The sequence below is a fragment of the Durio zibethinus genome, chromosome 8 (assembly GCF_047325235.1).
Source record: "Durio zibethinus cultivar Kanyao isolate XHJ-2024 chromosome 8, ASM4732523v1, whole genome shotgun sequence".
Taxonomy (NCBI): Eukaryota; Viridiplantae; Streptophyta; class Magnoliopsida; order Malvales; family Malvaceae; genus Durio; species Durio zibethinus.
Window position 1 is genome coordinate 1,794,265 of NC_143169.1, and position 16,751 is coordinate 1,811,015.

At 27.6% G+C, this 16,751-nt stretch overlaps 1 protein-coding gene across 30 annotated transcripts; it reads right to left on the minus strand.

Annotated features, from left to right (window-relative positions):
* LOC149516958 (uncharacterized) lies at positions 1 to 12,248 on the minus strand. Of its 30 annotated transcripts, none has more exons than XR_016343966.1 (8): positions 11,621 to 12,247; positions 11,027 to 11,512; positions 9,532 to 10,273; positions 9,357 to 9,433; positions 4,831 to 4,975; positions 1,808 to 1,875; positions 877 to 924; positions 1 to 217 (listed from the first exon to the last, which is right to left on the minus strand). XR_016343966.1 is itself a non-coding variant. In XM_089764510.1 (2 exons), exons 1-2 carry the CDS (start codon positions 12,020 to 12,022, stop codon positions 10,922 to 10,924), a joined length of 993 nt encoding a protein of 330 aa, XP_089620636.1. In that variant the 5' UTR covers positions 12,023 to 12,244; the 3' UTR covers positions 10,768 to 10,921. The 30 variants fall into 30 exon arrangements, 1 of the variants encoding a protein (XP_089620636.1); XR_016343956.1 differs by having other exon boundaries at positions 9,357 to 9,500; positions 10,095 to 10,273; positions 11,621 to 12,246; XR_016343973.1 differs by lacking the exon at positions 4,831 to 4,975 and having other exon boundaries at positions 9,357 to 9,400; positions 10,095 to 10,273; positions 11,621 to 12,248.
* Between the last annotated feature and the right edge of the window lie 4,503 nt (positions 12,249 to 16,751).

Genomic DNA, 16,751 nt, shown 5'->3' on the forward strand with positions numbered 1-16,751 from the left:
TAATATGAAACCTTCTTTATTAATCATTGAATAACTCTCAAATAAAATAAGGTTCTCAATAAGTAAAAATAACTAAACAACAAATCTTCAAAGGTTCAAAGTCGAGTATTATAACTAAAAGAAATAATACTTCATAAAATCCTAATTTCTAAGTAGTTCTCTAATGCTCGATTCTTCTAGCTCCTCTCAAGACTAATCATACTTATCATTCATATCACTGTAAAAGAAAAAAAATAGAGAATAAGCAAACCACAGCTCAGTAAGTAAAGGTTCACACATCTTATCAGATCAAGTATCATATTCATACGTACTCTATATAGATCATTCTAAAAAACTTTTATCAACTCATAATGTCAAAAATAGTTCAAAATCAACATTCTGTTAAGCATTCATAGATCATAATTTAGTATCAAACATGTCACCAAATCATAGATCAATTTATAAAAATCATTTATCACAAACCATCATTATCATTCATTTATTGTTAGCTACGGTCACTATTATAACCCGTGACATTAGTCGTATCGATAATTTCATCCTTATGATCATTGCTAACTATTATAACCCACTAGTCAGGACTTTATGCTAACTACTATTACCCGTTAGTCAGGGTCATGAACTAGTTCTAATATTGATGATCTCACTTCCTAAGAATGTAAAAACGTAGCTATCTTAAAATCATTCTTTAAGTAAAAATCATTTTCTTATTTCATTCATATGCATTATCCATCATTTATATACCAAAAACACAAAATAATCATATGTTTGATCCTATTCATACATAAAAAATAATGAAATCAAGCATTCATTCATTTAAATATATATATATATATACATAGATTCAAAAATAAGCAAAGTGTGTGAGATTTTACTTACCTCCTTTTGATTCCACCACTTAGTTTTTCTTCCCAAATAATTAATAGCCTATTTAAGATAATTTCAACATAACAATAATTAATCAACCTATTTGAGACCACTTATACCAAAACAATTAAGTTAAGCAAGAAATAACTTAAGTAATTAATTCTGACAGTTGGTACTATTTTCACTAAAATGATCATATCTCAATATATCCAGTTCAGAATTAAAATCTTTTTAATGCGTTAGAAACTAGACTCGACAAGCTTTTTAACCATATATGGCCCATCTTATGATTCCTTGTGAATTAATTATAATAGTTTTTGAAATCCACGTTATGTGCTGCTACCAGATATTCTGTATACCTTCTTATAAAAACTATGTATTTATTCATAAGAAACTCGAAATTCAATTCTTCTTGTTTCATTGGAAAGTAGACGCAATAAGCTTTCCAAACATATATGGCTTAATCTGTAAATCCTTATATAAAAATTAAGAGGAATTTTCAAATTCCTCCTTACTGCTGTTACTAGGTAGCTTGCACATCTTTAGTTAAAAATTAGATAACTCTTCATAAAAAACTCAAATTTGACTCTCGTTGTTTCATTAGAAAGTAGATTCAACATGCTTTTCAATGATATATAATAATCGTAACAGTATTTAATCCTTTAATACAGAATATAACCTTAATCCATCATTGCAAACACAGGGTTCATATTAAGGTTCATACGAAATAAAAATTTCCTTTCTATTCCCATCAAATTTCTATTTCAGCAATAAAATCATATTACCAACTTTCTCAACACTTAATTTGACCCTAATTAAAGCCTAAATTATCTACCAGAAGAGGGATAATGGAAACCTTAAAATTTTAGGGTTTTTCGATTATAATTTACACCTCAAGACTTAACAATCAATACTCCAAAATTGAAAAAAAATATTTACTCACCTTTGATAGACAATTCTCCTTATAGATTTGTTCTTACTCTTCACTTGGAATCCTTCGATTTATCTTTTCTATATAAGAAACATAGGGAAAATAAGTTCGTATTTTTCTTTCGATTAGTTGGTGATTGAAAATTGAATAAGTTAACCTTATAATGAAAATTGAGTTATTTATTAATAGGTCCTCTGCATTTCTCATTCTTTATTAAAGAGTCCCCTTACTTATAAAAATATTTAAAATAATCCCTTTTTTATGGGTATTACATTCTCTCTAACTTATAAAAAGTTTCGTCCTCAAAACTTGATTTACTTTCATTTTCGAATAATTGAGGATGTCATTTCTTCATATTATCTTTCATTTCCCAAGTTATTTCTCTTAGTGTATGATTACTCCATTGACTTTTATAAAGGGAATAGTTCTGTGCCTCAAAACCTGTTCTTTCTAATCAACTATTCGAATAGGATATTCCAAGCATGTTAAATCTTCATAAACTTCTAAAGGTTCATACTTTACCACATGACTTATATCAAAGACATATTTTCTCAACATGGACACATGAAAAACATTATGCACACTAGATAGTTGAGGTGGTAAGGCTATTTTATATGCAACTTCTCCCACCTTATTGATTATACAGGTTCAGTAACTGATAGAAAATCTACCTTAGGCTACTGCACTTTCTTATGTGGTAATCTTGTGACTTAGAGGAGTAAAAAATAAAATGTGATGACAAGATCAAGTGCTGAAACAGAGTTCAGAGCAATGGCTCAAAGAATTTGTGAACTACTATGGTTAAAGATTATCTTAGAAGACTTGAAGATCAAGTAGGATGGACCAATGAGATTTTACTGTGATAACAAGTCTGCAATAAACATTGCACACAATCTTATGTAACATGACAGAACAAAATACATTAAAATAGATCAGTATTTCATAAAGGAAAAACTAGATAATATGTTGATTTGTACACTTTATGTATCAACCAAGGGTTAACTTGCAGATGTGTTGACTAAAGGTTTCAACAATGCAACATTTCAAGAAATTATTTTCAAATTGAAAATGAAAAACACCTATTCACCAGCTTGGGGGGAAGTATGAGAAAACACTTATTTACAGCTGGTTATAATCTTGTAATCTGTATATTTATATTTGTATATCTAGAATTAAGTATTTGTACCCCTAGAATTAAGGATAAAAAATTAGGATAGACAATCCCTCAATTATAAGATTAGTTTTTTAGAAAGATTTAGTTTTCTAATTTAATCTCTAGTTAGTTGTATATAAACTTAAGGTTCTTGTATAATTCTTAATTAGCAGTTTTTCAATATACATTTAGTTTTTCTCTTAGTTTTCTACATAGTTTTATTTCTTAGTTTTTTCACAAAAATAGTTAATCTATCGAAATTCTTCAAAGATATGCAAATATGAAAATTCAATAAATTGTAAGAATTCAAGATTTATTACTTTTTCTTGCTTGACATCTTTATGTGAAAAATGTGTATCATATCTCTCATTTGTTATAAGATTTTTAAAATTTTGATTGAAGGAAGGCTTGATGGATAAACTAGTAGCTTTCCTTGCTAAATTTTTCCTTGTGGCAAGTGAAGGTCTAGTTTTAAGAGCCATTAAAGAACTTGAAATTTTGAATGAGAGAAAATATAGGGGATTTTGTAAAATTGATCGAAGAATTGATGAATATGGATGATAGGAAAGGTTATATGTTTGAAAAAGGTAAATATGATGAGTGAAAGGGTGTTTTCAATTAGAGGCACAAAAAGGGATCAAATTTTTTAGAGAGAAATGAGAAAGAGAGATGATTTTTTGGTGATTTGTAGAAATTTGAAGAAGAAACTTGCAAGAAATCAAACGGGAAAGATGTATTTTGTAATAAATTTTGGTTGAAAATGATTATTTTCGGATGAATTTATGGCTTAATAATCTAGGGTTTGAGAGGAAATATTGGGAAAAAGAGAATAGAAGAAAGGTAGAAAATGAATTTCGGGGTTCAAAACGAGGTGTTTCACCATGCCAGCCTAAACTAATCAATCAAGTCCTCTAAAGGATCAATCAATTTTTGTGTTTTCAAAATTAATTTTGCTACTGTTTGAAAAACCAATTGATCTAGTCTCTAATAGGATTGATCAATTTTCATGTAGCTCATTTTTTTTATGAACAAATTTTTTTTAAAAAATGTATGCAATGTGATCACTCCAAATATGCATCAGATAATCACAATCATGATCATAAAAATGATTTTATCAACAAGTTAATAAATATAGTAAGATAAATACACACTTGTTCAAACAAAACACAAATATATCAATTAGTCAAGAATTACATTTCAAGGAGAATTTATGAATCTAAATTCACCTCTAATTATGCAAAATCTATCTTTATCAAGAGGCTTTGTAAAGATGTCAACTATTTGATGCAAAGTATCAACATGTTTAAGTACAATATCACCCTTTTGAAAATGATCTAATGAAATGATATCTAATTTTAATGTGCTTGGTTCTTGAGTGTCGAATTGAATTTTTAATGAGATTTATAACACTAATATTATCACATTTAATGGGAATGTGATTCATGGTAATTTCAAAATTCTCTAGTTGTTGTTTAATCCACAATACTTGAGCACAACAACTATCAACAGCTATATATTCAACTTTAGTTGTGGATTGAGGAACACTATTTTATTTCTTAAAAAAACCATGATATGAGCATATTCCTAAACAATTGACAAGTAACGTAAGTGCTTTTTTTTTTATCTATTTTGCAACTTTCAAAATCCACATTAGAATAAGCATGTCAAGTAAAAAATGTTCTTTTTAGATACCATAAGCCTAGATTATGAATGTCCTTGTGGTATCTAAAAATACGTTTAACAACAAGTAAATACAATTCTCTAGGTGATGATTGAAATCTAGCACATAAGTATACACTAAACATTATATCTAGTCTACTTGCAATAAGATATAGCAATGAACCAATCAAAGACCTATATAATTTAGAATCAATATATTTACCTTTTTTATCCTTTCAAGTTTTGTTGAGATACTCATAGGTATTGAGTAAAGCTTTGAGTTCTCCATTCCAAATCTTTTGAGCAAATTCTTGATACATTTGGCTTGATTGATGAAAGTACAATCTTTTATTTGCTTCACTTGTAACCTCAAGAACAGTAATCTAAATATTAAGACCTATCATTTTATCTTTTTCAATGGATACATATGAACTTATTCCTTACATTGTTTCCTTACCAAAATATATTCTATCAGTTATAAAACTGATCCAATCCACATAAAACTGCTATGACAACCAGAACATCATCCTCAAAATTTATGTTTATAGAAACCTAGGTAGTATGCAATGATTATAGATTTGCTTGCTATTAATCCAACTATTGCCCATGTTTTTTAATTGTTTCTTTTGTGAAATATGTCACATTTAGTAAACATATATGATGTTGATGATTGTAGTATTCATTTATTGTTTTTGATATAATACTATTTTCACTGTCAAAGCCAAGAATATTGATGTTGATCCAACCAATTAATGGTTTTTTAATGCATGCAATGAATGTGTCAATACCCTCTAATTTTCTACAAACAAATTTTGGTATTCAAAATATGGTAAAAAAAACTCCTTTGTTGTTGTAAGTTTTTACAAATAAAATTATCATCAAAAATTTTCTTCTTACTTCCCATTATCATATTGCAATTACCAAGTTCTTTCCAAAATTTTATAGAGCCAAAGTACAATTTGTGATAGTATATGACACTGCATAAATACGATTAATAGTGTTTGGCAAATCCATAGAAAAGTTGACTGGTGTCACGTTTACACAATTGTTGCTGCTTAGTCAAATGAATTAGTTCTAAAACCAGTCAAATCATTGATAAATGAAATGAGGATGCTTGATGTTATTTTGACTTCAAAAACAATCAAGACAAGTATCATTGCATATAACGATATGATTATGATAATTCAAAAATGAAGAAAAAACGAAAGTTAGGGTGAATCCTTTAAAAGCACCCAAATTGCAGAAGATCCCAGAAATTCACTCCACAAATAGTTCATAACGTGTTACAAAAATGCCCTTAATTATCTACAAATACTGTCGAAGGCAGTCAAGTCATGCTATTGATAATACATATGTATGTCACTTACTATTTTACATTTTGTAACTAAATAGTTTACTAGATATAGTTAAAGCTGCAACAGCAAGCAAGAAAGATGAACCTCAGTCAGAAAAGAAAACTACGCCTGAAACTTCACTCAAAATATTAGAAAACATTATTCCAGGTTCTTTCAGCTAAGGTACACATTAATAATTGCATTTACTACTAATACAAAACAACCCTTTTTCATACGATTTTATTTATCAGTTACCATCTTTCTCTTCTCCAACTTTTATATAGATATTCAATGTTACTTTTCTCCAATCTTTAATGCATATTATTCTGTTTTGTTTTTGATATAATCCAGGTTCAAATTTGGAATACATCAATGAAACACCCAGAGATTGAGGTTATACTATCAATATTTGCATATGTAGAAAATAGCACTTTTGCTCACCAAAGATTATTATCTCAATAATGTTTGCTACTACCATTTAGTAGTACTTAATTGCAAAAAAAAAAAATTTATCTTTTTCCAATACTTGCATAAAAAAAAAAAAAAAAAAAAACTACCATTTAGTATTGATTATTGGTTGATTAATTTAGCTACATAACTTCTCTAAACATTTTAAAAAATTTATAGATGCTGAATATTAAGTTTAAACTGAATACAAAATTTTTTATTCATCAACTATTCTCATTAAATTATAACTACAATCTTTAAAATTCACAATTATTTTCAACTTTAACTATATTTCAAGTAAATAATATTCTTTTCCACAGTCAAATTTATTATTATACATACTCTTAAAAATTTTATAAAAAGATAATTATTTATTTCCACAAATGAAATACTTAGTTTTATTTACTATTTAAATTTAACTTAGAAATATAAAATCAGTACAACTGCAAATAATTATTTTAAATATATTTCATTTTCATTATAAAAAAATATATTATTATATTAATATTAATAAATAAATCTATTTTCACAATAATACACTAATAAAAAAATAAAACTAAAACAATACTCTTAAATATATTACTACTATGTCTTCAAAGAAAAAAAATATATATATTACCATATTCCTTGTAGCCAAACCCAACAAACCCAAAGCCAAACTCATTAGCCATGTAATCCAAATTCAATCTCTTCATCTTCTTGGTAAACAAAATAGAAAACAATTAAATCCCTACATCTATCCATTCCTCGACAATCGACCGTGTCGTTGCTTTCATCCTTTCCAACCATATCTTCTACAAATCCTGCGTCCAAGTTCATCAAGATAATGCTACGATCCGTTGTTGTTGATTTGTAATAATCAACACGGCTTCTTTCTTATTGTTGTTGATTTTGTTTTATTGCATTGATCTGTGGTCTGCCAATCAAGATTTTTTATTGTTACTTTTCTCAACAATTCTCTGTTCGATTATTGTTATAATTAGTTTGTTCCCTTTATTCTTATTATAATCTATTTATTTCTCTTATAATCCTTTGCACGTGCAAACTAATCTTTCAACTAACAACAATTATTTTAATGATTTATAGTCAAAGAATTTGTTTTATAATAAGTATGTAAAATGTATAAAAACCTTTTAACTAACAATAAATATTCCACAGAAGATTTGTTATAATCAATATGATTTCTTTGTTTTAATTTGATATGTCTATTTCAAGTAACATTTACATTCATCCATTTGTTTCATATCCATCATATACTCCTATGATGCCGTGTGCTTATTTACATTTTGTATTCTTGTGTTTATTTAATCAAGAAAAATTACAATAACTATAGTTATAAAAACTAACCAAACTTTTATTCTACAAAAACTATGGTCCTACGTGGTGATGCTCGAAACCAAGCTAACTCATCCCGAGGACAACAAGCAACAAATGTTGATGTGGAAGTTATCTACCTAGAAAACCCAATTTCACACTTTGAAACTTTTGTTCTGTACAACAGTAAAAACCTTGATGAAGAAGAATGACTCTAAAAACATCTCTGACAATGAAGATGACACCTACATTCGATTGCATGCTGACTAAAACATACGTACATTTTGGTAACAGATAACAACTTATTTTTCACATATTAATTAACTAATTTTATTTTGTTATCTAACTTAAAATAACACCAAAGCAGCATATTCCAAGTCAATTTACGAGACAACATTTGCCCAAAAAACCATCCCTCAACACTTTCCATTCCGAACAGCAACAAAAAGTGAAAAGGCTAATACATGTGCAAAGGAAAAAACGATATTTTCTGTGAAAGTAGGCGCCAATTTACAAACGATAACAACTTCAATCCAGGGAGACCAATGCATCTTCGACAAAACAGGGCCAAAAATTTTTCAAGTTATTGCCTGTAGTGGCAACCGTAATAAAAAATTTGTCTAAACTGCTTATAATACTTTCCTTGAAGTACTTATAATTCATCGAGGAAGTTTTTATGGTTACTTTCTTAACTCTATGAAAATTTTAACTTATTTAGCAACTATTAAAGTAAATATTGCTGTCCTCGTATGCCTATGTTTACTTGAGCAACTTTTGTATTCACTTGCTCAGATATTTTATTACACTTTTGAACTCTATTGACAGCTTTAAATAAAACTTTTCCATCTTCTTTTAACTATGTTTATACAATACATACAAAAATAAACACAAAAAACCAAGTGGAGCCAGGGCTGCGCACTAGCTTATAAGAAAAGAATCAATTAGCTGCCAAAGTTTTTGCCCTTCCTTTCTATTGTTGACAATATATCACACCGTTGCTTTTCGACTTTGAAGTTGCGACACACATTCTCTAATTTACTGATAAATTTACACCCTATCCTTATTATTACAATCTCGAGAGTAAAAGTTTCTACATCTTGTCTAATTTAAAACTAAATTGGTTAAAATGTGTGACAGCAGAATGCTCATGCCTCTCAAGCTTTAGTCAGAAGAAAGCATATTACAGAGATCAGGAATACATAACTCCTGTTCCTTCTTCCTTACCCTGCTAAATGTCAGAACAGGCAGGAACACAACACAATGTTCTTTTGTAACCATCAGAATTTTATTTAAAAGACAAATTGCAATTGAATCAGTTTATTAAAAGCTTAACATAATCAATGCCTTGAGAGAAAATAGTAACTATGTAAAATATGGAACCAGAATCATACAGCAGTATAATGCCTGATTAATGTTAATCAACCTTTTTTAAGAAATCAGTTTGTAGAAAATTTTTATATTCCTGACCAAAAACTATGAATAAAAATCAAGTATTGCATCATGGATTTTCACAATTAAAGCAACTACATATATTCAATCACTTTAACATCCAACCAACCGGAAAAAAAAAAAATCTCAAAGTAAATGCCAAAGGTGGCATAACAAATGTAAATAGTAAATAGCAAACAAGACTTACCAATTGGGAGGAACCTACCTATTACCAAAAGGTATGAACTGGAGCAACTCTTTCAGTCCACGCTGCATCCCAGAACAATGAATAGGAATCAAACTCTGAATATATAACAAACATTCTTCTTGTCAAACATCAATCCGTACAAGCCCCTCAAAGCATTATCCACTGTACAAGATTAGGTAAAAGAAAATGTTACCCCAAGGATGGATTCTCATCCACTGTACGTGATAAGGAGAATAGACCACGTTAACATCAGCATGGGTTTTTTTGCCATGCAGAATCCATGAAAAAGAAAATAAATAGTATTATATTACACATAAAAAAAAAAAAAATCCCTTAACTGCACATCACTCTCATGGACAAGATTTTCAAACTTGGAGTTCATTGAAGGGACTTAGAAGTTAGAAGTACCCATCTATAAAAATCAAGCAACCACCTATGACGTTAAAATACGATTTGATCATAGTATGTAAAGACAGATTTTTAAATGACCAATATCATCAATAATCAGAATGCACAAACTTGTTTACACAGAGAATCACAGAGTTTGGACTGCAGCCCCAGAATCAAATTCTCATGAATTCTTTAAAAAAAATTATCTTCCCTTAAGTGCAACTAAAGCTATCAATTTACACACTAAAAATGTAGGCATCTTTTAAAATTATCATGTTTTATCTGGCAACAAGGTATACAATGACCCACAAAAGCATTGCCATAGATAAATCAATTTTTGAAAAATATTTTTAGAATAATTCATACCAACAGCAGGACTTAAGAGTTCCTTTAGGAATAAACCGTGGATGTTGCCCCTGGTCAACTGGAAGCGATGACAAACTCAACCCATCATGGCTTTAGAAGCAAGGTATGGATGCCTCCAACATTGGCCATGAGATATTCTGAGGAAGCATCAAGATATTTCTCAACATTAATTCCATATACTGCAGAAATAATGCGAGTATAAAATTCAAATCCATCATCTGAAATGATGTAGAACAGTTTCACATACATAAAACAGCAAATATATAAAACATCAGCTAGAATCCACAAAGAAAGCCAGCACCATATCACAATTTACAAGATCCCGCCCGGCGAACAAGAAAAAGGTCGTTTTTTTGGTAAAGAAGATGAACAAAGTCAAAGTAATCTTAGAGGACAAAAACTGTGAAAAACAAAATATGCTGAGAAACACTGATGCAGGTAATACATGTTACTATTTCTGGAACTTGAATCAATAAGTACTCAAATTCATTTTACGGAATCTGTTCCAGTAACTAAAATGTAATGCCTATTTTAGCATTTTTAATGTTACTCAACAGTTTCACTAAGGAAAATTAGATTTTACTGTGCTGAAATTTAAGTGCATATCCACCCAACAATATGCTACATCTGCAAAAGCCGAGATGCAAAAAAAAAGGAAAGGAAAAAAATTACATAAAGAACAAAAACCTCTATCACTGAGATAGGATAAGAAACTAGTAAAGCAGTTACAAAAATGAACCTTTCAAGTATCTTTACAATAATATCTACATCATTGGAGTAAAACAAAATGCTAATGCATTAACAGATAGCAAAGGAACTCATTAAATCTAATAACAACGAATAAAAAGTCTATTATCATCATGGCTCAACTTTGTTAGCTCCCTGGAATGTTCATCATTGGAAATATTAAGAGAACGACGTAGATTGGTCACCTTTTCTTCTTCTTCCCAAGTCAAAGGCCCAGAAGCATGCAATGCCCCAATAGCTTGCTGATAGGCATGTAGCTCCGACCTATGTAAATCTGTTCCCAATTCCACACTAGAGGAAGCATAACTTCCTTCTTCTCCACATCTCCGTTCAGAATGCGAGTCAGCATCACTACAATAATCTTCTAAGTTTTCACAACCGTTTGTTGCATAGCTAGGAGACAAGTAAAGACCATTATTCCCTAAACCACTACAACTACCGATAGACGATGCACAACTCATGGTATCATCAATTCTATGAAAGGATGAAGGCATACATCTTTCACCCAGTATATTTTTGGGGGAAACAAATGTATCTACCTTTTCAAAGGCTGGAGAAGGAAGCCGAAGTATTATTCTTTTACCACCAATACTGCCTTTTCCAATAGCTCTCTTCTTCTGCCCACCAGCATCTGAGAAGCCAACCGAAGATCTTTTTCTCTTCGGCGATCCCTGTTGTTGAAAAATAACGATTAGGGTAAGAAACAATAACGTCTAATAAAAGAAATAAAGAAAAATATAATAAAATATTGTTAAGAAAAAAGGATTCAAAAGAATTACCTTTCCAACAAGGAACCAATTACCATCTTCCCAAGATTGTCGAGCACGTAATCGAGATTGATGTGCTTTGAATTCGCTATTCGATCCCAGAATCCGAACAGAAAAGTTGTTTCCACCGAAAGCCCTAACGATCACCGCCGGTTTCCAACACAACTCGTCGAACACCTCCACAACGTCGCCAGAAACCCAATCATAGGCCCCGTTTATAGGAGGAGGGCAAGGCCTAATCACTTTCCTAGGGACTCTCTCCACCGCCGCCGCCTCGCCAGTGATCGGAAACCAACCGTACTTCACGCTGTAAGTATGGCCGTTGCCGGAGATAATCTCAGCGCAGCGCCATGCGCCGGTTGGAACCTCCTTCTTCGTCAAGACCTCGACTTTGCTACCTTTCCTCAATCTCATGATCGACGAATTTGATTATAATCAGTAAAACAGAGGAAATGAGTAATTGTTGAATGGAAAACTTTGGAAATGGGGCGTTGAATTTGGGTTAAATATTTAATACAGGCGCCAGGTTTCTCATAGTTGGATTAAAAGAATTGATGATGATCGGACGGTAAGGAGAGGGATTACAATGATCTGACGGTGAGGAAGAGAGTACTTGGGCATTAGGTTAGGCCTTTAAAGTTCCTTGCCGGTTACAACTTATAATTACAACCAAAATCGAGGGACCAAAATCGGACATGGTTTTTTCTTTTGTTTTGTTTTATTCTTTGTAATTTTATAAGTTGGATTATAATTGTTTATTAGATATAAAATTATCAATATTAATTACTATAACAAATTTATTAAAATTTTTCAAAAAAAGTCAAAAAATTTAAATAAAATTATAGTATAAGAAAAGATCATGTTAAATTGTTAATATATTGTTAATTTAAAGTTATAATTTTGTATTAAAATACAAAAAAATAGAAATAAAAAGAAAAATATAAGAATAAATAAAAATTCAAAGCTAAATAATAAAAAGATATTTCATCTACCAAAGGACTAGTCTAAGCAAATTTTATATTAATTTGTATCTAAATTTTTTATTTTTTAAAAACATAACTTCCTTTTTATAAAAAATTATAATTTGAAAATATAAAAAATATTGTTAATCCAAAAATTAAAATTTAATTTATAAACTATTATTTTTTAAATAATTATGTAAAACAATAAAATTAAATTTTGGCTTCATTAACTTTTTTTTTTTTACTTAGCTTCTAAATTTCAATACGTTGTTCTCTCTACTTTATTTTACAGAATTTTGAGAATAAAGAGATTTTCTTAAAAATAAAACCCACTTAAAACTCATGTTCGCATCTTTGACTTGCAATGTTTTTTTTTTTTTTTAAATGAAACTTGGCTTGCAATGTTTCCATAATTGACCATGAATTGTTTTGTGAAGCGCCCGTAGATATTTGCTTTAAGATTCTTTTCCTCCAAGTTGTTTTCTTTTATTATTATTATTATTATTTAATCATTGAAACTAGCATCCTCCGGTTGGTGAACTTGCATCCTTGCAAGAAAAGTATTTTACTCTCTTTATTTTAAAATGTTTAAGTTGTATTCATTTTTGTGAAATTTAAAAAAAATTTAATTTTAATAATGTTAATATATTTAATATTAAAATTAAAATTTTATGATTTTTAATATTAAAAAATAAAAAAAGTTATAAAATATAAAGAATTAAAAATTTTGGATGTTAAAAAAAATAACGTAATTTTGAGACGTCTTAAAAAAAGATAACAAAAAAATGAGAGAAAAAATATTATTTAATTTTTTTTAGATATTAATATTTTATTTTGATGATAATTAAACATTTAATTCAATAATTAATATATTAAAACTTGATTTTTTTAAAAATAACTTTAAATTATGACTATGCTATTGTATAACCACTTCCACTCTTTTTAATTTATATATTGAACAAAGACAAAATAACTTAAATTCAACTCTTATAACCCTAATGTGCCTAAAAATCTTTAAATGTCATTGAACCAAAATTTAGTTGATAATGTATAAACATTGATTTCTTGATATCCTACTATTTATGCTTAAATTAGAAATTTTCATCAAATTATTTTTTGTGGGCACCTAATTTCTATGTCTCTAAAGCAATTTCTTATCGGAAATTCTTATTATTACAAATAATTAATCGCAAAGGAGTATACATATGAGCCATGGACAGCTCCACTAAGCGTTCAAACTAATTAAGCAAAGGGCATAATCCAAAACCAGGTCTGCTATCTCGTTATCAAGGATAGGTTACAAGTCTATTCTTAAGTTGAGAATGATAATGTCCCTAGTTACTCATATCTTAGAGTTGAATCCACAAATGGGGCCGTTGGTTTTGCATACTTTTTCAGATGAGTGGCATTAGTTATTTGACTTTTCTTTAGTAGACTTGATTTGTTTTTTGATCATGTAATTTGATCTAGACCTTGCCATTTGTGTTTTAGTTTCATCTTTGTGTCATGTTTAACACATATAATTATACAAATTATTAAAATATGACTATGATATGAATTATAAAACTATTTAAATTATAAAGATGAACATAATATATTTATTATACATATTATACATGACACAACATGATTAATACATATACAGTTAATCCATTTAAATATGATATGAATAAATATGAGTATACACGAATAGACATAATTAACATGAATATACATAAAAACACGGCTAAAATAATAAATAGTTATGAATTATTCATCATTTAACTTACAAGTTACAATTAAGCATTAGCCAAGTAAAACTAAGTAGTAAATTCTTAAGACCCTAAATACTAAAGGTCAAAATGTCTCACGAATCCCTGTATTCTTCAAAAATTTAGGAATTTAGTCCCACTAATCTAATTTAAAAAAATTTAGTCTTTAAGCTATTACAATTTAAGGATTTAAGTCCAATTGTTAATACTGTTAAATTTATCCATTTAAATGATTGACATAACTACTGACATGATATTTTCATTGATTCTTATTATTTTCGGTGTTGACACGGATTAAAATACTAACCACATGACCTACATAAATACGCATTAGCATTAACAATCCCATCTTCTTTATTTTTTTCATTTCTCATCTTGTACTTCTCTCTTTAAGAATCAGAGAAGTCTCTGCTTCATTCTCAATGATTTTTGGCCATTGTTGTCGATGTCTATAAGGACTAAATTTTTTAAAATAATATTAAATAGATCAAATTTCTAAAATTTAATAAATACAAAGACCTGTGATACATTTTGACTAACACTAAACAATAATCAGTAGCTTATGTTTTATTACATATTTACATAGTATAAATTACACTACATCAAGTCTCTAACCTTCAAAAGTGATATTCCACTAAAGATATTAAATAGTAACTTACTTAAAAAAATAATACTGTCTCTAATCTATTGCATACTCAATAATATATATTTAAAATAGTAAAATAATTTACAAATATCAAAGTCAATGTCTAGTAGATGTTAGATACCAACATATCATTAAACATTATACCCAATTCAACAAATAAGGTATACCAACATACTAGGTCAATCTATTCAAAATAAACAAATAAAAATATGAATATGACTATATAATAATCATATATGTATATATATGATAAAAAGTTTATTCCAAAAGCTATATATTTTTATACTTTATACTTTTTCATTTTGCCCTATACATAATATTAATAAATTGATATTAGAATTACTTTTTTCTAATATATAAACATTACTATATATTATCAATAATTACTTAATTAGCATGATTTATTTGCAAAAAATCCTAATGAATTATTGAAATTATTTAAAAATATCAAATTAATATATTTATGTTACTTATAATAATTTTTTATACGTTATAATATGATTAAAATAAATGACATATTTTAATTATTATGAGTATATTTTGTATATGATTTAGAATAAATTATATAATCTCTTATAATTATATGGGCATCAGATGATGTGATTTAAATTTTAAAATAAAATATATAAAATAAGTCATTAAGATGAGTATATACATTATATTATAATAATACCTTATTATGTAGTATAGAAATATAAGTTATACAATCTTTTATCATTATAAATGTTAACTAAAATAAATATGTTATGTTTAATTTCAAATATATAATCTCTTGTCATGTGATTTAGAATAAAGTATTTAAAATAGATCATAAAGATGTGTATTTGTACAATAATTTATAATCGTATCATGTAATATATAATAAATTATATAATTTTTATCATTATGCATATTATTTAGAATATGTGTTAATTTTAATTTTAAATATACAATCTCTTATTTTAACTCTTATTATTTAAAATAATCGCATATAATGATTCATGTTGTTAAGATAATCATATAGTTTCTTATCACTATAAATGTTATTTATTATCGGTATGATCTATTATTATATATTCATGTGATTTGGATTTACATTGCTTGATTAATGATCATAATGTCGATGTTACTTGTGTTAACAATTAGGTGTATATTGTCTTTCTCAATTCTTTTTTAATAAAAAGCTTTTTTAATTTTATTATAAAAAGTTACAAAGAACAACATATATTTAATATTTTAAGATATATATGTAATATATACATTATTAATATAAAAAATACTTGTATATTAAAAAGTATAAAAATTTTGATATCCATTTAATATGCATTTAATATATATTTAAAATTTAATATATACATTACTAATATAACAATCATAAATCTAGACATAACTATTTTTGTTTTTAGTATCAAATTCAAAATGATGAACAATTAAAGATTAAAAAATAAAATAATGGTGTATTGTACTAATATTATTAATATTAAAATAATTTTATAATAATTATTAAATTAAATATCATAATTAAATATTTAAAATAATTTTTATATGGTATTAAATAGTTAATTAGGTATCATAATTAAAAGATTAAAAGTTAAAATAATCTCTATATGTTTATATTAAATTAAAAAAATATAAAAAGTATGTTAAATGTGTTAAATTTATTAAATATGTACCTATTTGACACGATTAAATTAAACGTAATTTTAGTGTCGTGTCACTATTAAATATGTATCTGTGTAACATATTTTATTTAAATATATTTTTTTATGTCTTATACGTGTTTCGATGTATCAACACATGTAAGA